This window comes from Rhinatrema bivittatum, chromosome 5, assembly GCF_901001135.1.
Source record: "Rhinatrema bivittatum chromosome 5, aRhiBiv1.1, whole genome shotgun sequence".
NCBI classification, from domain to species: Eukaryota; Metazoa; Chordata; class Amphibia; order Gymnophiona; family Rhinatrematidae; genus Rhinatrema; species Rhinatrema bivittatum.
Window position 1 is genome coordinate 212,509,969 of NC_042619.1, and position 20,834 is coordinate 212,530,802.

Genomic DNA, 20,834 nt, shown 5'->3' on the forward strand with positions numbered 1-20,834 from the left:
AAGAAATCCGTAGACTTGTGCCGAGGTGCTGTGCAGTTCAGCATTGACAAGTTGGTCTTTTTCACTGATTTATATCCAAATGAGGTCATGACCTTTCTTCTAGTAGGACTTTTGGTTCCCAGCTCAGGTTTTCCACTGCCCAGGTGAACCAGGCCTGAGGTTGCTGCTGGGGGGAGGAGGGAGTCAGTCGGATTTTGGGTGCTTGATTGCGGGGTTCCAAAAGGAGCTCCAGCCCCCGGCCAAGGACCATCGCTGCGGCAACTGGACTAAAGCAGGTTAGGAAGGGATGGGAAAGAGGGGAAGAAATCTCCAGGTAAGTTGTGAATGAAGGCTCAGGATGCCAGATCCGCCCGAACTGAAAGCCCAAAGGCTCAAGAAAGAATTACTGGGTCAAAAAAAGGAGAAAAATGATTGAAATCTGATAATATTCACGCCCTTCTGTGAAAATACCGTTCATATCATAGTTTGGCTGCAGTGTTAGTCCACTTGCATGCACAGGAATAAAGGTTAACAAAAACAAAAAAAAATATCAGGTGATACCTTTCTGATGGGCTAACTTAATACATTTCTTATTTATTTATTTAAATATTTATTTCCCATGCTCTCCAAATTTTGGAGCGGGGCACAATATCTTGAGCAGCTTTCGAGAGCTAATTCTCGCTTCCTCAGAGCAGAAGGTGATATCGCCTGCACTTTTTGGCATTAAATCTGAGTTGCCAGAGTCAAGCTTCATTGGACTCCACCCCATGTGTTACTCTTGATAAGGTGTTGAAAGTTCACTGCATTGTAATGAATAAGTGTTACAGAGCAGGGATGGCTTCCAACATATGTGTAATTAATATTTACATCAATGAAGCAGGTTAATAATTAGCACATTTTGGTAATCTCAAATGCCACAGCTGCTTGGGGATCCTGAGGACTCTATAGGCGGGTTTAAAATTCAAAGAAATTGGAAAACAGGTGAGCAAGGTAAAAACCTTTGAACTTTGACAATGACAACGATTGGAACATGCAGAGGTCCGAAATGCATTTCAAGTGATCTGGAACTGATTGTATAAATGTTTCCAGAAAGTTATTTGCTAGACGTTTTACAAAAATAAAATAAAATGTAGGGTTTGAATTATGAGCTGAAGGCAGTCCCCTCTTGGCCTTTTGCATGGGGGGGGGGGGGGGGGAGCCTTAATGCCCTGCTCCTGACTCCACTGGGGACATGAACATAAAGAACATAAGAAATTGCCATACTGGGTCAGATACTGGGTCAGATGCTGGGTCATCAAGCCCTTATACTATTGACTGTAAATATATGATGTATTCTTAACTGTTATTTTCAATATAACATCATCATAATGAGATGCTGATGCCCTGTAGTCTTGAAATAGTTTAAAATTTTATATATATGTGGGGAGACCTCATATATGAGGTCTCCCCACATATATATGATATATGAGGTCTCCCCACATATATATAAAAATTTAAACTATTTCAAGACTACAGGGCATCAGCATCTCATTATGATGATGTTATATTGAAAATAAGGGTCATCAAGCCCAGCATCCTGTTTCCAACAAAGGCCAAACCAGGCTACAAGTACCTGGCAAGTACCCAAAAACTAAGTCTGTTCCATGTTACCGTTGCTAGTAATAGCACTGGCTATTTTCTAAGTCAACTCAATTAATAGCAGGTAATGGACTTCTCCTCCAAGAACTTATCCAATCCTTTTTTAAACCCAGCTACACTAACTGCACCAACCACATTCTCTGGCAACAAATTCCAGAGCTTTATTGTGCGTTGAGTGAAAAAGAATTTTCTCCTATTAGACTTAAATGTGCTACTTGCTAACTTCATGGAGTGCCCCCTAGTCCTTCTATTATCCGAAAATGTAAATAACTGATTCACATCTACTCATTCAAGACCTCTCATTATTTTAAAAACCTCTATCATATCCCCCCTCTGCTATCTTTTCTCCAAGCTGAACAGCCCTAAAACATGATCATCCTCTTTGACTCCCTCAATACCGAATGATTATAGATTGGCTAAACATACTGTACATGGCTCTGAAACTCTTCTTTTCAGGACTGGAATACTGTACATTGGAGAAATGCGCTATCGGTTTCTCCTGATCTCCCAGGCAGAGAATGGAATGGATTGACCATAAGAAAATACAGAAGGGTGAGAGGCAACGTGTTGGCCTTCTCTTGCTGAACACTGAATCAGACACGCTTATGAGGGAATTTCAAAAAGCTAAAAGAAATTCAAAATGTTTCCATACAGGCGGCAACAAATGAGAGTGTGAGAACAAAATCTCTTTTTCAGAATGCAGATGTTAAGAAATATCAAATCGACTGCAGCCTGGTGGCTCAGTGGCCTGTGGAGGGACTTGGGTTTGATTCCCGGCTAAGATCTTGTGCTCCTTGAGTGGGTGGGGGCATGGGTTGTTTGTGGCAGCAGCGCCCACAGCACTGGGCGAGGAAGAAATCCCAGCGATCATGCAACATCGACACCTAGCGGCCAGATTTAGGTCCTGTGATTGCAGGGTCACGGAAGCAGCTTCAGCCTGGAATCATCGCTGCCACCAGTGGACTGAAGTAAATTGTGAAGAAATGTAACACAGGGAGGAAAATCCCTGCCTGGTTACGAATGAAGGCTCGTGGCACCAGACCCCCAGCCTTCGTGGAAGCTCAGGAAACTGCCGATCCCCACCCACCCACCCAAAAATAAAATAAAATATCTAATCAGCTGAAGAAGCAGAGCAGTTTGACATGCTCTGGGCAGGGGGACAACAATCTCGTATACAGCTTATAAAGGAAGGTTATTAACGTTAAATATTTACTCAGAAATTAAGTGCTGTGGTTGCTGTGTTAATCCACTTGAATGCATGCACATAAAGGTCAGCAAACACACGAAAAATAGAAAATTTGATAGTTTGCTGTTGGCCCGAAGGAGTAAGTTAGTCCAATGAAAGGGACTTATATTTTGCTTGTGGACCATTATTCTTTGCACTCACAAATCAAAAAACAGTAAAATACTCAGATTAGCCCAGCAGGTGGCGCAAAAGGCCCAGTTAAGGCTTCCAAGCGCCATTTTAATGGGAGTATAAGTAGCAGGCTCTGTCCCCAGCAGCCCCACTTGGCTGCCAGGTAGTCTGGCTGTCACAGAGCCCGGCTTGCAGGGAAGGAAGAGAAGGCAGCAGCACCATGAGCAACAAATGTGATGTGGTCGTTATTGGAGGAGGCATCTCAGGTCAGTCCAACACCTCTGGCACCGTAGAAGAACCCTCTCCTGTCAGGAAAGGACTGCTGCAGCCATCAGAAGGAAGGATTAACTTCTGTAGTTTGCAAGAGCTGCAACACAGGAGGCACAAGAGGGGCTTCTAGCTGCAGGATAAATGTGCAGCCTGTGGCTTGCACTTGCCCGCTGAAAGAAATATATGGGGGGGAAACTCTTCTCTGTAACTGAGCTAAAGTGTGTGGAGCCCCCTGGGACACAGGATGTCTATTTTGCCAGTGACAGCGCATCCACTTAACTTTATTCTGAAAAGATTAGTGATTTTCCGAGGAAGGAAACAGTCCTAGCTCTGAAATTATTAGCATTTGTCTGCTGAAAGCTAAACCGTGACCATTGTATATCTTCTCTTGCTTGTCCTATAGTACAGCGGAAGCCGCCTCAGAAGGGGGCTATGGGTTTGTCTATTAGCCGGCAGGGATGGGGCTTGTGCACTGCACAAGGTGGCAAAGGTGACCATCTGAAGGTTCTGCTGGCATTGGGGCCAGCAGTTTGTTCTTCACATGCAAAGGTGTTCTGTAGTTGGCATTGCCCCCTCCTCTCCCAGTCCTTCCACAGCAGCTGCTGAATGCATGGCACACCAGCAGGGCAGCTGTTCGAGAGGGTCTTCCTTTAGTGGCTGGAGAAAGAAAAAAAATGCCCTTGCTTTTCACTTTGGTATCTAGCATAGGATTAGATTACATTTTGTCATTCAGGTTTTTTGTTTTCTTGCAAAATTGGTCTCTGCCATGTCTGTTAATCTGCCGCCTTGGTCATGACCTACCCAGCAAAGCCCAATACTGCTGGCCACCCCATTTGCGCTCTGGTTCTTACCAACAGCTGAGATGGAGTCAGTCATTGTTAGGTGGTACGGCAGGGGAAATGGATTGTAAAAGGGGGTGGGGGAGAGTGTCACAGATCAGCCCAGTAGAAACCGTGTACATGAGCTGTGGATCACCCCCTTCCCTCCACCTCCTATCCTTCTCCCAGGTTGTGCCATCCCCAGTGCAACCTTTCCCTTTCTAACTCTGCAGCGGCTCCTGCTCTGGAGTAGTCGGAGGCACAAGAACTCATGCTGGGGAGTAAAGGAGAATCCTCCACGTTCCCCAGAGGCACCAGTGAGCTCCAGAGTACGCTTAGCCTTTCTGTTAATGTGCCACAGCAAGATGCTAACTTTGGCACAAATAGGAGCTAGGATGGATTTTTTTTTTCAGGTTTTCCCTCATTAAAAGGTTTGACAAACCAATTGATTGAACTTCAGTCTTTTCCTAGGGTTCGTCAGATTCTTTGATGAATCTGCTTTGAAGATATTTACAGGAGTAGAGGCCTAGCTTGCTGGTTAGAGCAGTGGGCTGAGAATTAGGGAAGCCTGGATTTAGACTGCACTGCTGCTTATTATTATTCTAAATGTTTTATATACTGTCATTCCAGGTGAGAATCGCCTGGTTTACAGTTAGAACTTATAAAATATAATGTGTGCTACAAAGTGGATAAACATTCATAGAGAAACGATAGATATCAAACATGAAGACAGAGCTGGATTTTAGGGGTTTGCAAGGGGGATTGTACAATATATATATGGTTATTTGATTCATGGGGAAATGGGTGTTTCTGTCAAGTGGAAGGCATTTTGGAATAGCCAAGTTTTTAAGTCACTTTTTAATTTCTTTTTACCTGTTAATGTTCGAAGTTCTTCTGGCATAGAATTCCAAAGTTTAGGGCCAGCAATTGAAATCTTTGTATTTCTAGTTAACATTAAATGAGAGTCTCTTAAGTTCAGGATTTTGAGGAGGCCTTTATTCTGTGATCTGAGGGTTTGCAGTGGGTTGTGAGGTTTAAAAGCTATTCCTAGCAGATCGTTGTTATTCAGGTTAATGTTATTGAAAATTGTTGTTAGATCTTTATAATGAACTCTTGACTGTAAAGGAAGCCAATGAAGAGCCATCAGTATTGGGGTGATGTGATCAAATTTTCTTGCTCCAGACAATAGTCTAGCTGCAGCATTTTGGAGAAGTTGCAGGGGTTTTAAGTGGCTAGTCGGAAGACCTAGAAGTAATACATTACAGTAATTGAGGTTATTTATGTAGATTTTTTAAGTTCTATACTTTTTTCAGCACTTCAAAGTAGATTACATTCAGGTACTGTAGGTGTTTCCCTATCCCCAGAGAGCTTACAATCTAACAGGGTCATTTATCAACTCTCGTTGTGGTGTTTTCGCATGCTTGATATTAGTCTATCAAGCTAGGTTGAGAGAACATTGTACAAATATCATCGTTGTGTGAGTTTCCTCACTCTGAAGGACATCAAATCTTCACAAGAGTGTACTGTTCTGTTCATACATCTCACTCTGCATATAAAAGTGGCCCCTAACCCCTACACTACTACCTAAACCTCACCTCGAGTTACTAGGTGGGCCTCCTATAGTAGCATAAATAGCTAACTACTACAGTCTTTGTAGGGTCTCTCTCATAGGAAAATGCAATTATAAAAAGGTATGCAAAGCATACCCCTTTTCATATCACATGTGATATTTACTGCCTTTTGATAAACCTAGGCCTAAGTTTATACATGAGGCAATGGAGGGTAAAGTGACTTGCCAAAGGTCACAAGGCAAAACAGAGGGACTTAAGCACTGGTCTCATGGACCATAGCCCACTGCTTTAACCACTAGGCTACTCCTCCACTCCTGATGGTTAGAGAAAATGAGGGACTACAAAACTGTTCTGAAATCAATTGTGTTTAGTAGAGGTTTTAATTGGCTCAAAATCCGAAGCTTGTGGAAACCAGATCTAATCAGTTTGCTTGTGTGGGCTTTCATTGTTAAATTTTCATCAATTTGGACCCCTAGGTCTCTCATTTGATTGCAGGTGTTACTGTGCAGCTTCCAAGATCTAGCTCTAGGGGTATACATTTTTGTGGGTTGCGGCTCAACCAAATTATTTTAGTTATTTTGGGGTTCATTGAGAGTTTCCATTGAGCTACTTTTTCTTTTCTTTTAATTATATATTCAGAAATAAGAGATGTATTTTCAAAATATTTTGTTAGGGGGATATAGAACTGTAGATCATCCACATATAGGAAAATGTTTAAACCCAGGTCTGTTAGTAATTGGCATATGGGCAGCATGTAGATATTAAATAATGTTGCTGATAGGGCAGATCCTTGTGGTATGCCAGCTGTGCTTTAGAAGGTGTTGGACAAGTAATTGTTGAGTTTTACTTAGAATGATCTGTCTGCGAGGAAAGAAGTGAACCATTTTAGAACATTCCATCAATCCCAGTGTTTTCAACTGTTGGCAAAACAGGTTATGGTCAACAGTGTCGAAGGCAACTGTTAAATCAGTTAGGACTAGGCAATATGATTCGTTTGAGTCAAAACTTGTAAAATATGATCTGTTAAAGATTGAAGAAGAGTTTCAGTTGAGTGGTTTTCCGGAATCTAAACTGGTTAGGATAAAGTAACTTATTGTCTTCAAGATGATTTTCAAGTTGGGTAAGGACTGCTTTTTCAAGTATTTTTGCAATGAAGGTTAAGTTGGGGATTGGTCAATAGTTATTCCAGCCATCATGTCTTCAAGATTTCTTTTTTTTTTAATTGGTTTTATAATTGCTTGTTTTAGACCTTGGGGCATATAGCCTTCCTCAAGGGCAAGGTTGACTAGCCTTGTGATTGTAGGGGTTATTGTTTGGTTTACTTGTTTTAGCAGGGGGGCTGGTATTGGATCAAGGGGATGTGTAGTAGGTTTTAGTTTGGTAATCATTTTGCTTATCTCCAGTTTTGATACTCTGTCAAATGATGACCGTTTATCTTGTGCTGATAGATCTTCTGTTGCTATCAGAGGGTAGGAATAGATGATTTGTTGATTCAACATTTTAATTTTTTCTGATGGTGCTGTTTCGTAATCATTACATGATGTTTTAGTAAAATTAATGTTTTTAGTATGATGTGACGAAGAGTCTTTAATTAGACTCTTAACTGTCTCAAACAAAAGTTTTGAGTCAAAAATTACTCCTTGTATTTGTTTTGCATAATATTATGATTGAAGTTGGGCGGGTGGGTGAGAAGGCTGTAATGGTCGGGAGTGAGGACAGGCGAGCAGGTGGGAAGGCCGCAGCTTGTTGCTCTTAGGGGAGCAAAGGCAATGGCTGACTGGTATATGTAGAGCGGGAAGGTCAGGCAGGCAAGCAGAAAGGCTGCAACGGTCGAGTGGGAGGGTGGCGGACAGGAGAGAAAAGTTTCAGCCTGTCGCTCTCTGGGGATGAAGTTTGCGGCTGATGTTTTGAGAGCCAGCAGGCCTTGGCAGGAGGGAGGGAGGGTGGGATGGCGGGAAAGCCACAACCTGCCGCTTCTGGGAGAGAAGGTCATGGAGGTCCAAAGCTCAGGCAGGCATATAGGAAAGTTTTATCTCTGGGCTTCACCAGAGATTGGGAACCATCCTCAGGTGCTCGCTCTTCTGTTCTCAGCAGGAGTTGCACAGAATAGCTTCTACAAGATAGCAGTCATCACTTTTATTATCATCGATAAGATAACTCACTAGTAAGTAGTTAAATACTAGAGGGATAGGTTCATAGAACCTTGTTGAAGTGAGGATTGCAAGGGATTAAGTTCTCTGCTAGTCAGAGCAGCAAGGCTAGGCTACCATCTTAAACCATAACGTCAAGTCAATTCATCCTCCATTGCTGCAGGTGCAAACAGGAGGAAATTTTTAAAGGGGTTTCATGCATAAAAATATATACAGTATGTAAACGGCATGTATATGCTTTTTATAAAAATCAAGAGTATGCGCATATTTTCAGTTTCACGTGTACATTTTACTGGGGAAAAAAGGGGGAGTCTAGGGATGTCCCCAGGTGGAGTTCTGAAGTATGCATGATAGTTGCTAGTTTGCATATGCATTACCAAATTGATTTATATGCTTTTTCACCTGCTAATTTATTTATTTTTTAAAAATACATATGTTGCGTTATTCGAGGGTCTAAGTAGCTTACAAATGAGCACATGTGCAAGTTGTAATCATCAATGTAGATATATAAAAAGACACATAAAATAGTACACTAAAAAACAAATCATGGCTTCAAAAAGCATGGGGGAAGTTACAGAAAAATAATTTTCCTGACAAAAATATAGTTCAAATGCTTGCTTAAACAGTTGTGCCTTAGATATTTTCTGAAAGCTTGGGATGTCTAATAGACACTGACTGGAAGATCTTAGCGATCTTGTTGGTTGGCAGATTTTTAGCAGTGAGTTGATGCTGGCAGAGGCTTCACTGCTCTTGGCCTCATGTAACATAGAGAAGACTTTGAATTTAATTCTTTGTTCAATAGGGAGCCAGTTAAGAACGGGTGAAATATGATCATATTTTGAACTACCGGACAAAATTCTGGCTGCCAAATTTTAAATAACTTGGAGGGACTTAAGAGTGTATTTTGGCAAACCTAGGTAGATGGAGTTGCAGTAATCGGACTTAGAGATTATTAAGGATTGAAGGACTGTCCTGAAGTCATTCGATTCAAGATGTTGGCATACGTTTTCGCATAAAACCACATTTTATCGTTCAAAGATAGCTGTGAATAAACAATTATTTCTAAATTTCAAGCCTCTTGGATTAAAGGGATAGTGCAATCCTGGAAGAGTATTGGGAAAAAGAGTTGAGACAAGTGGTTTTTACTAAGGAACAGTAAATTATTTCTATTTTGAGTAAATATAAGGAAAGATGCTCTTTATGGCAGACAGATATATCAAGATTAGACCCGAGTTCCTTTTTTCATCTGGTGAAGCTGGAAAAAACAATTGTACATCATGTTCATATAAGCAATAGTGGAGGTCTTATCCTCCTAATAGCTTGCAAAGTGATCTTAGATAGACACTGAAAAGAGCTGCAGAGAGTGATGAGCCCTGTGGGACACCTGTTGAAAGAGGGACCTGAGAGTAGACTGATGAACCAACATGCACCTGCTGAGAGCGGTCAGAGAGAAATAAGGAGAACCAATTAAAAAAGAGCCACTAATTCCAATTTGGGTCAGGCGTGAGAGTAGTATAGTATGGTCATGAGTGTCGAAGGCCGCTGAAATGTCCAAAAGGTCAAGGAGAAGCTGGTGCCATTCACACAAGTGAAATCAGACTTGTCTGTTGTCTGCAATTTTGGGATGGGAGATCTGGGTGAACTAGTGGGGGTTCAGGATGAAGTTCTAGAGGGTCTATGTGAACTGTGGATGGACTGGGTGAACTGGTGGAGGCATTGGCAAACTTGTGATTTCAAGTACATGTGCAAGTATTTTCAAAACAGTGAATGAGCATATTTTATCAAATGCTTGCCTCTGCTTGCAATTCTGGGTGTTTATTCATGCAGAGTCACAATGATTTTGTATGTGAAACGGGTAGAGAAGGTATGCGTCTTGCATTGAAAATATTCATGCATTCTGAAACAACATATGCGCATGCTTTCGGAGCCGCAAAATGTAGTACTTAATAAATTGTGCCCAGCATGAATCTCCACCGGTCCACTTACACGTGCAAATGCTGTACCACTGATAGGTTTGGAAGTTAGGCTCCCTGACTGCAAGCCCTCTAGAGACTTGCCTGTAACACATCTTCAGCTACCAACGAAAAGGCCTGAGCTAAATCCAGATAAAAGGTCTCTCGTCCTTCGTGCTGGGGAAGGGAGGGCAGAACTGGAGATCGAGGGGGATGTGCGGTATTGCGGCAGGGCAGCAAAATGAGTCTGGTGGCCTTTATCTGGCAATCCTACAACGCCTGCGCCTCTGTATCAGTTGCTTTTATGTACACAATCCCACAACAGTTTGGTTTTATGGCCCTACATAGGTTGCCGATCAGACCATGCTGCCCGTTAGAATCGAAGAATCGTGCTCAGAATGTCTGCCATAGAGAAAGCTTCCAAGCAAAAGACTAGATGAATCAAAACAAACCATTTTACTTTAGTCATTCATTTTATTTGGAAGTTGCAGCCACATTTTTTGGAGATACACAGAAGAGTGGGGGGGCTTCCAAGCCCTTTCTTTTTAACCTAGTGCAACCTTTTGGTTTTTGTTATTTGACAAAGCCACCCAATAAAATTCTGCCAGAAATGATCCGCAGTCTGAATCTGGGTGAAGGAAAACCTCTCGCATACATGCGGGAATATTGCCACGAAATTAGCAAATCTGAAAAAGCATTCGTCAGCTTCAACGAGGGAACGCTCATACAAAAAGAAGAGAATGGCAAAAAAAATCACTCACCATATAGCATTTTGATATTTAAGCAAAGGGACTGATTTCGAAATGCAAGGAAATGGGCAGACCTTCCCTTTTTATGGTCTGTTTTCATTCCAAACTTTCCCTTTCAGTTCTGCAGTGGGTGGCAGATTCAGTTTTCTGCGGATGGAAATTCCGCGGTCTCCCTTTTCTGCCTCCGGGATTTTAGTGCATTTGCTCCTGTGGTTTTGTGAGGGCAGAGGTCCATCTGTGATCAGCTTTAAGGATATTTTATGTTAATCTCACTCAAGAGATAAGTAAATATGGATTCCAGTTTTAGTTGGATTTGCAAAAGATATAACAGCAAGGTTTATAGAAATTAACAGACTTAAAAATGCAGTACTTTAATATGTTTCAAAAATGCATGGAGTAACAAACTTTTCCTGAGCCTCAAGCCAGGGAACAGAATAAAACCTTAGATGAAGGAAAATGGAGATGGTGGACATGATCTGTCTCTGTAGCATAATATGAGAGACCCTCTGTGTTCCAGAGAGAACCTTTCCTTTCATTTTTCAGAAATGCAATCGAGCTATGAGCCAGGTTTGCATGGAAGTGCTTCTGTTTGTCAATTTGGGCTGTTTAGGACAGAAGCAGTTTATTCAGAAGTTGATGCCTGATTTACCCAAAGCGTTGTATGTTAACGACTCTCAAGAAGCATTAAAGCAGAGGAGATGTCAGCAGGAAAAGACCACTTTGTCTACCCCGACTGCCTGCTTGTGTGCTGCTTCTGAAGGCGTACGGTCTTCTTCTCTGGTGGGGAAGCTGCTGGTGCTGGGTTCCTGCTCTGCTGTCCCAGATCTTCTTTCTTTTGTGATCTTCTCCCTTCCTCTGCCACTAAGGTCCCTTGACTTGATCAAAAGTGTCTCCTGCTCATATTACATCCAAGGCGGTGGCCACATGTTGCTTGGCTCTCTTTACTGTCCATCGGACCTTTTGAAAAACTTTCTTTTCATATCAAAGGGGATAGCAGACTTACCCGACTCTGATTCCTTCCTTGTGTTGCACAGTCTAGCGGGGCAGATGGCGACATCTCCCATGCCAGCTTCTGAGCCAGGCGGGGAGAGAAGCGAGATGCCATCCAGCATTCTCTGCCTGCCACTTTGCAGTGGAAGGTCTGGGAACTCCCAGCGACCTGTGGCTTGAGTGGCGAGGAGCTGGGGCAGTTGTGTTAAGTCCCGCAGCTGTGAGGTCTACAGGAACATCATTTGGAGAGGCAGTGGAGATGAAAGGTCGGGAGGTTATGGAGGCAGAATCCACCATAACGGAAAGAAAGATCTCAAGCCAGCTTTTTACTCACCTACAAAATGCAAGGACTGTGCTTGGTACATTTTCTCCTTTTTTTTTTTTTCTTATTCCTGTTTCTATTTAAAAGTATTTCTTTTGCTGTTTGTTTTTGCATTTCAGATAAACAAAACAAACAACAAAAGAAAAAAAAAAAAGAAAAAACACCAAACTAAAAACCAAAATGAAGTGAAAAAATGTTCAGTGGCCATCCCTAATATTTAGATTGCCAGCTTGAGAATTGGGATAATAAAATGAGGAGTAAAACCAGAGGAACTGTGCAGGATTTGTTTGGAAGCTATTTAGAAGAAGCTTTGAAATTTCCTGAGAGCTCTTGACCTCCTTTCCCCAGAGCCTTCTGTTTCAGGAAATAAGTTGGCAGGCACCTCAGCATAAGAGAGACACCAGAACATCTCCAAAACACAAATCAGTGCATAGAACTTCTCAAATTAGGATGCCTCGACTGGCAGCTTTTTGGCTCTGTCTCCAGAAAAAGACTACGTTCAGGGTGGAATTTGTGTTTTCCTTAGTTAGACGTACTGGTGTTGAGATCTATTTCAAAGCAGGAAGAGAAAACCTTTCTCTCGCTGAAGATCTCCATTGTTCCTGATGCATCTAGGCCTATGCAGTTGCATAAAAGGAAAGTTTTACTATTACCCCCCTGAGATGTTGAAGTAAGGAGCTAGATGTGGCCTATAATTTCCAGCTAAATGTAAGGTGATCTTTAGGGGCAGTCTTTATCAGGCCGATGCAATATCGTGCGCTCAGGTTAGCGCACAGGTTAACACGTGGCTGGATGTGTGTTTTGGATGCGCGTCCATAATCCCTGATGTAGTAAGGGGATTAGCGTATCCAAAGCATGCGTTCAAACCAGCGCGTAGCTAATAGCGCTCATCACATGTAAATGCCATGTTGATGAGGCTGTTAGCTATTACCCCCCGATGTACAAAATCACCATGCACCCAACACACACGTTTTAACCCTCAAAAATTAACGCCAGCAGAAAATACTGCTTTTCTGTGGTTCCTCTGACTTAATATCATTGCGATACTAAGTAGGAGGAACCAAAGAAAGCAGAAGCATGAAAGAAAAAAAAAAAGTCTTGACAGTGGTCAGGATAGGAAAACAGATGCTCGATTTACGAGTGTCCACAGGTTAGGAAAATGGACGCTTGTAAAATTGAGCGTCCGTTGTCCAAACCCGTGCACAGCCATGTCTCCTGGACGCCCGATCCATGGACGCGCTAGGGACGCACAATTTATCCCTAGTGCGTCCTTTTTAGCGTAGCAGCTCATTTGCCTATTGCATCGAGCACCCAAGAGAGGTGAAAGTGTGCATGGTAAAAAAAACGGGTGCCCAGTTTGGAGGCCTGTTTTTTACGTGCAATTTATTGCATTGGCCTGTATGTGTTTTGTGAGTCTGAACACTTAGACGGCTTTGTCAAATCACACGATTAAGAAGTGGATCAGGAGGTTACAGATGGGCTTGAATCCCTTTCTTCTCCAGAGACTGTAAACAGGTTGCTTTGAATTCCTGTAGTTTTCTTTCTAGCTTTTCCCTTGGGTGATATATTGGACTATTAATTATTTTTGTTCTAATAAGTACCTGCAGAAGGTACCTCTGGGGGCTTGACAGCTCAGGAACAGCGTCACCTTTGGAGAATTCTTACGCTGGTCTCATAAAAGGTCTCTCAGCCTGCTAGGTGAAATGCTGTTGATACAGGAGTGGACTTTGGCATCAACCAATCTGATCTTCAAAGACAAATTACCTGCATAGTGTGTAGTTTGTGTTTGAAGATCAGGTTGCTATGCAGATGAAAAGTATGTACGTACTTTAGTGCATTCCATATGAAGGCATAAATTACACATGCTAGCTGCATGCAAGCATTTTTGAAACTTAAACGTGCTTGCGTAGTTTTTGTTTTCTGTTTTTTGACCTGACAGTTTCTTCCTGTGCCTTTGTATTTCCAGCTCAGTCGGCACTAGAGCTGGGATCTGCCACCCTGGGCTTGGTTGTGTGCAGGTGAATTAGTCAGGGTGCATGAAGAGTGAAAATCTCCATTGGCCAATAATTTTGTGATAGTGGGCCACTTCTCGTGAAAACTCTCACCATAGCAAAAGATTCAGTGAAAAGCTGCAAAAGCTTTTGCCATTAATGTAAAATTTTGCAAAAAATAGGACAACTAAATTGATGGGTTTTTTTTAAACATATGCACTGGTAGATGCCCCAATAAATTATCCTTTGATTTTGTTGATAAGGCAAATGTCACTTTTTAGCCTACTTTCTGAAGGGAAAGAATTAACTGGGTTGGGACTATACTTGAGGCAAGACAATAATTCTTTGTTTTATTATTGCTGTTATTTTCTGTTTCTGTTTTTTCTGTAATTGCTCTATATTTGCTGCACATTGCCTTGGGCGATTTTTATTTGGAAAGCAATCGATAAATGCTAAGAAATGAAATGAATATGTAAGAAGGCTTCTGAAATTGCTGTGTGTTTCTAATAACGTTTGTGCTTGGTGTCTTATCCATACCAAAGTTTCGGTACATGTCAGGAAATCCAAGAGGATCTTGACAGGGGTTATTTGTTTTGGGATCCGTGTGCACATGAGCGGGACTTGTGTGCACGCCCCAGGTAGCAAGCTCCATTGTTTACGTTTGGAAAGCCACAGCCGAAATGGGGTCAAGGCAAAGTTTGCAGAACTGCTCACTGTTAAGACGTTGGTCTCCCTGTTGAGGTTAGCGAGATTAAACCACTGAGCTTCCTGCCTACCAGTTTACATAATAGTTCAGCACAGGGAAAGACTGAAAGCCCTTGCTCAGCTACATCTATTCCTTTTTTTAAGTAAAAGCAAATGTTACAACACTAGTTTCTGTTCTATTTTATTCATCACATTCTTAATATATTCTTCACCATTTGCTATCCTGAGGCTTGTGAAAGTATTGGCCATTCAAGGCCGGCTCTAGACTAACTGGCGTCCTGTGCGAAAACTGAAATTGGTGCCCACCCCCTGGATAAAACCACAAGTCGTATTTATTTATAACAGCTCTATATACAAAAAAAATTACTAATATTTTGGTGTCACCTCAGTAACAACAGCACAAACGTTCTCCACTACCAGAAACTCTGTGCTGCAACACAAAACCCTGCAAAAAGTATGCTTACCACCTAAGTAGCAAACTTTCCACACCAGAACAGCTCTAACTCCCTGGACTCAAATAGCAACAACTCTATCTATGATAAAGCAGCACTGAAAATATTATACCGGGCACTGGAACACCAATACACCTCCTATTAGGAAAACAGAACAAGCCAAGCTGCTAGAGATCAATATACAGAAACTATACGCTAGCAGAATACTTCATCTGAGTCACACATGCAACACACAGATGGACCCTCACCAAATATAGAATGAAGAGACTATAAAGGTTAAATAGTAACATGTAGAACTGGAAAGCACAAGAATCCAGCGTTGTACACAGTGCAACAATGGAAAAATAGAATCACCACCATTCCTCATAAAACATTAGAATCAAGAAATATAAAACATCAATCATAATAATAAAACCATATTAATATAAAGAATATTTCAAAACAGCTGATAAATAGATCATCTAATAATTAAAAACTTATATAAAACTTTTCTTAAACACCAATAAAATATTTCAAAGCAGCAGGCATATGAAATAAAATCCAATTTTTAAAACCAGTAAGGAAAAAATATCCCCCCTCTCCATACCTGGGAATGTTTGATTACAGTCCCCCTGAGATTTTCATGAATTAGTCAGAGCTGGGGGTGGGGCTGTGCACAAACTTTAACCTCTTTCTTATATGCACACTCTCTCACACATGTTTCTTCTCTTACATACACTCTCATATGCTCATTCCCAAGCGTAGGCTCACGTTCTCACATGCTCACACACATGCTCCCTCACATAATCTCATGCACTCACATATACATGCTCACTAACTCGCACATGCACCCATACTCACTGACTCACATGCATGCACACTCATGCTCGCTCATACACATGCTCTCTCTTAGATGCTCACGACATGCTCCTTGATGCACATGTTCCCTCATACATGCTCACACACATGCTCTTTCATATGCTCACATACTCATTCTCTGACTCACATGCTTTCTCACACAAGCTTACTAACTCACACGTGCACACATACACACCTGGTCTCAGATGGTCCCTAATAGACGCGCTCTGTGACTCATGCTCACACACATATTTTCTCACACATGTGTTCTCGCTCAATCTCACCTTTCACCTCTGTATAAGTAAAACAAAAGAATGGCCCCCAAAAGAACAGGATTTGTGTAGGCTTCCTGCTGCTGCTCCTGACCCGAGGGTGGTGTCCCTTGGTGTGGGAAGAGGGAGGGGCTGGAAGGCCCCGATCCTGGTTTTTGTTAGCATTATATTTTGCCACGGCCCCAGCATCAGGGCCATGGCCAGTAGCTGATAGCAGTGGTGAGGCTGGGGCGGAAGATCCCTGCGCTGACTCCTATTGGCAGAGGCAGGGCGATGTGTGAGGGGAGGCAGCTGGAATACTTCCCACTGCCCTGCAGTGATGGGAGGGAAGCAGCAGGAGCAGGCCCATGGAGCCACTACTACTGCTGCCATCGCTGCGCAGGAAAAAAAATTACAGCAGCAAGGAGAGCCTTGGGGGAGGTTCCTGCTGCAAGAAAACGCATGCTATGAGGCCTGGTGTTGTTTGTAGCGGCTCCAGAGGCCTGGAGCTGCTGCAGTCAACATCAACCATGTGACTACTCTTCCTGGCAGCAGTGACCTTTTTTTTTTTTTAAAAGGCTCATTGGCCCATTTTGTTATAGAGGATTGGGGGCAGCAGAACACCGATAGGTTACTACTGCATTGGAAATACCAGAGGATGATCTGAATCTGTGACCTCCTTTCCCGGGCCAGCTGCTTCCTTGGAAAGGGGGAACATGCAGCAAGTAGCGTGAGGCTACAGAGGTAGGCCTGACTTTTGCAGAGTCCATACTTGATAGGCTGCTGGTTGCAGCCTAATGATGAGGTAGGAGCCAAAGCACCAGCACACGAGAAGACAGAAAAGACACCGAGGTAGATTCTAAAAGAAATGTGTGAGTGTATATGCACGCCGTTCCCGGCGCACTCATGGCCATGCTGATTTTATAGTATGCCCCCGCCAGCGCGCGCATATTATAAAATCTCATGGCTGCGCGCACAGTTGTGCCGGATTTTAAAATCCGCATCTGCATGTGTGGGCGGCACGCGCAGAGGGGCTGAATTTTCCGTAAATATGCGCGGCGACGCAATCGGGCCTCCCCAGTTCCCCCTCCCAGCCCGCTCCAATTAAGGAGTGGACTGGGAGGGAGCTTCCCTACCCCCTTGCTTAACCTTCCTTCGCTTTTCCCCTCTCCACCCTCTCCACCCTGACCCCTAACCCCTACCTAGCTATCCTTCAGAGCAGAAGTATTTTTCGTGCGCCAGTCGCTGTCCTGTCCGGCCTCCGTCCCACCCAGACCATGCCTCCATCCCACCCCTTTTTCAGAGCCCAGCACATGTGCGTGCAGCGGGGTTAACGTGCGTGGCCGGGACTGTTTTTTAAATGCATGCGGTGCGCGCAAGGCCCTGCCAAGCACGTAAACCCCACTTTATACGCACGCGGGCCTTCGAAAATCCACCCAACTTGTTGGGGAGAGGATGCCATCACACCACACCAACACCGCACGTCTGCACCCTGTGCAATCGCATGGGTCACACGCCCCCAAAAAACTGGCTAGGTGTCCATTTATTAGTTCACTCCATAAAACATCAAAGCACACATTACACAATATCTATTCAACTTGTTACAAGCATGCCGTTATGTAAGTAGCAACCTGGCACCTCTGGAAGCACCCATGTTTGGCACAGTGCCACAGATGAAGTAAAATGGTATTTAACTGGCAACATATCACTTCAAGGGGGCATCAATATGTCTTTATCTCTTGAGGTCTGAGTCCTGATAAAAACGAAAGCATGTGGAAGAGGTAGGAAGGATAAATGGCTATTCCCTTATAACATAATTTGATGGCACAGAAATAAATGTTAACAAACAGAAAGAGGTCCATATTCAAAAGCATTTGGCCGGCTAACTCAGAAGTTAGCTAGCTAAATTAATATTTGGGCACAAATCTGGCTAAATTATAGCCAGCTAATAAGTTAGGAGGCTAGAAATTAACCGAATAAGTTAAGGATGTTCAGGGGGCATAACTGGGAGGAGTTGAGTTAGACAGCTAAGTTAACCAGCTAACTCGATATTCAGAGTTAGCCAGATGACTGGTTAAGCTAAAGAACTGTCCTAAAGTTAGCCGGCTATGGTTATCTTCCTAACTTTAAGATAGTGTCACGATCACGCCCATCAGCTCAGCATGCTGTGGGGCTTTGCTGGGCTTCAGGCCTCCGGCTTCCCTCCTATGCCACGTCCCGTCCACTTGCACAGCTCATGCACAGCGCTGCTATGGACTCCTCACAGCCTCTAGTCAGAGTGCCAGGGCTAGTCCTGGCACTCCCAAACAGTACACGGAGAAAAAGGCTTTTATCACAAAAAAGGTTTAATGGAGTCCTGTAGCCTCACCGGCTGCAGCCCTGCACAATGCCTGCTTGATTGTACAAATCCCCAAGCCTAACTGCTTAGGTCCTCCTTAGCAAGCTTAGAAGTAAACAGCATTTGAACCATAATATCCTTTCAACATTTCTTAAACCTCCTTGTCTAAGCCTAGGATTTACCATCCCCCAACCTCCTGGTTATTCTAGCTCCATAGAGGAACAGCTGGAGCTTTCCTCTCCCCAGCTTACCTCCATCTCCTCCTCCTGAGACTCTGAGGAGCCAGGCTTTTGTGGCCAGCTCCACCACAGTGGCACGCCCTCTTCCTCAACGTCCATGGACTCTGCTGAGTCATAGGGATCAGCCCCAATTTCCTCCACCTGTCCCTGCTCATCCTCCAGCCAGGGGTCAGGTGTTGGTTCAGGGAACCTGGGAAGTGTAGTCTTTGCTACCTTCCTCAGCGCCCTCCGGTGGCTAGGCTTGGTACTGCCAGCTTCTGCTTTTCTGTGTCCCGGCTGTTTCTGCCCCGGGCCAGGTCGTACTGCATCACAATAGCCAGCGATATGCAATAGTGCATCTGCACTATTGAATATACCTCCAAAGTTAGCTGGATAATTTTATCCGGACTAAGTTTATGGACTGAGTTAATATATTTCTTGTCCCAAAAGCTAGTCAAGAAATGTATTAAATGTATGTAATATGTGGTTATCATCTTATATATGTTTTGGCTAACCTTTATTTCTGTGCCTATCACATATGAAAAAGATGCTTGTATTTTAAAATGGAGTATGCACACACATGAAAAATGCATATTCTTTTGAAAAAATAGGTAATAATCCTTGTAGCAGAGATATAATCTGCGCATGTGAACTAGTCGCATTGATGAAAGCAATAAACTGAAATGTGTGTGACATTTACTGGCGAAGAATGCCCACCCTGGAGGTGATGTGAACTTGCGGTAAAAACAAGTGTCTTCAGTGTGGACAATGCACTAACTGACAGTAAATACCCTGCCCGAGGGGCCATTATTGATCTAATAAGCTAAATTTGGCTTTTTGTTGTTTATGTTACTTCTATAATACTTTAAAACAAAGAGAAGAAATGGCTGAGGGGAGATACGATAGAGGTTTACAAAATAATATGTGGAGTGGAACAAGTAAACGTTTATCAGTTGTTTACTCTTTCAAAAAGTACAAAGACCAGGGGAAACACAATGATGTTATTAGACAATACATTTAAAACTAACAAGAGAAAATTTTTTTTACTCAATATATAATTAAACTCTGGAATTCATTGCCAGTGAATGGGGTGAAAGCTGTTAGTGTAGCTGGGTTTAAAAAATGTTTGGAGAAATCCCCTGCTTATCCCTGGGATAAGCAGCTTGGAATCTCAATCTATCTACCCCTTGGGATCCTGCCAGGTACTTTTGACTTGGATCGGGCACTGTAGGAAACAGGATCCTGGACTTGCTAGACCTTTGCTCTGTCCAAGCATGATAAAACGTATGTTCTTATGACCAATTAAACTTTGGGGATTTATTAATCCACTATTCACTGCTGTCAGCACCATGGTCTGGACAGCTCCTGTGATGGACCGATGGACAGATCAAAATAGGATTTCTGAAGGTTAAACAGAGCCTTACCCAGTGCCTGCAAAATATTAAGGTAAAAATCTGCATGTACGTCCTGTATGCGTGTACTTTTACCTGGCCTGAACAAGCATTCTGGGTTGGGGGGGGGGGGGCAAATTTGGGAGGAGTTTGAACTTAATACACGTATGTTGGGATTTTCAAAAGCATGCACAAGAATGTCCTTGAAACATTTCTGTGTAGAAATTAGCAGGTATAATGGTATGGGGGTAGGTTTGGTTATTTACCCTTGGAAATAATACTAAAACAAGGGGAGGTGCCATGAAACTAACAACTAACAGATTCAAAAGAAATCATAGAAAGAATTTTTTCACTCAGTGAACAATCAAGCTGTGGAATCTGTTGCCAGAGGACATAATCAAGATAAAAAGTCAATCACACACCATTAGGCAGGTAGACTGAAGAACGCCATTGCTATCCCTGGAAGTCAACAAGGAGAAACAGATCTACATTAGGAGATCTACCAGGTACTTGCGACTTGGATTGGTCACTGTCAGAGACAGGATGCTGGGCTCAATGGACCTTGGTCTGACCCAGCATGGCATTTATCTTCTTATGATGGGATAATTTTCAAAGCTAACATACTCGTGTATATTTGCTTTGCAAACTGGTGTAACCTATGCGTGTATTTGACGACAATTGCTATATGAGTATTCCCTCTAGGAATACTCTTCAGATTTTTGAAATGTGCTGAAAAGAAGCAGCAGATGTATCTGTCCTGAACAGCTACTGACAAATATTTGAAGCAGGTCATTCCTAAAGACATGTGTCAAAAAGGTAACGTCGTGATGATTCTTTGCACAACTTTTTATCCTT

At 42.8% G+C, this 20,834-nt stretch overlaps 1 protein-coding gene across 1 annotated transcript in view; it reads left to right on the forward strand.

The window, feature by feature from the left end:
• Nucleotides 1-3,112: 3,112 nt before the first annotated feature.
• The window catches only part of LOC115092335 (amine oxidase [flavin-containing] B-like), a 112,197-nt gene continuing 94,475 nt past the window's right edge, over nucleotides 3,113-20,834 (forward strand). The window contains exon 1 of the mRNA XM_029603125.1: nucleotides 3,113-3,240. Coding sequence (XP_029458985.1) covers nucleotides 3,195-3,240 — 46 coding nt within the window. The 5' untranslated portion in view covers nucleotides 3,113-3,194. The remainder of the gene's footprint in view (nucleotides 3,241-20,834) is intronic.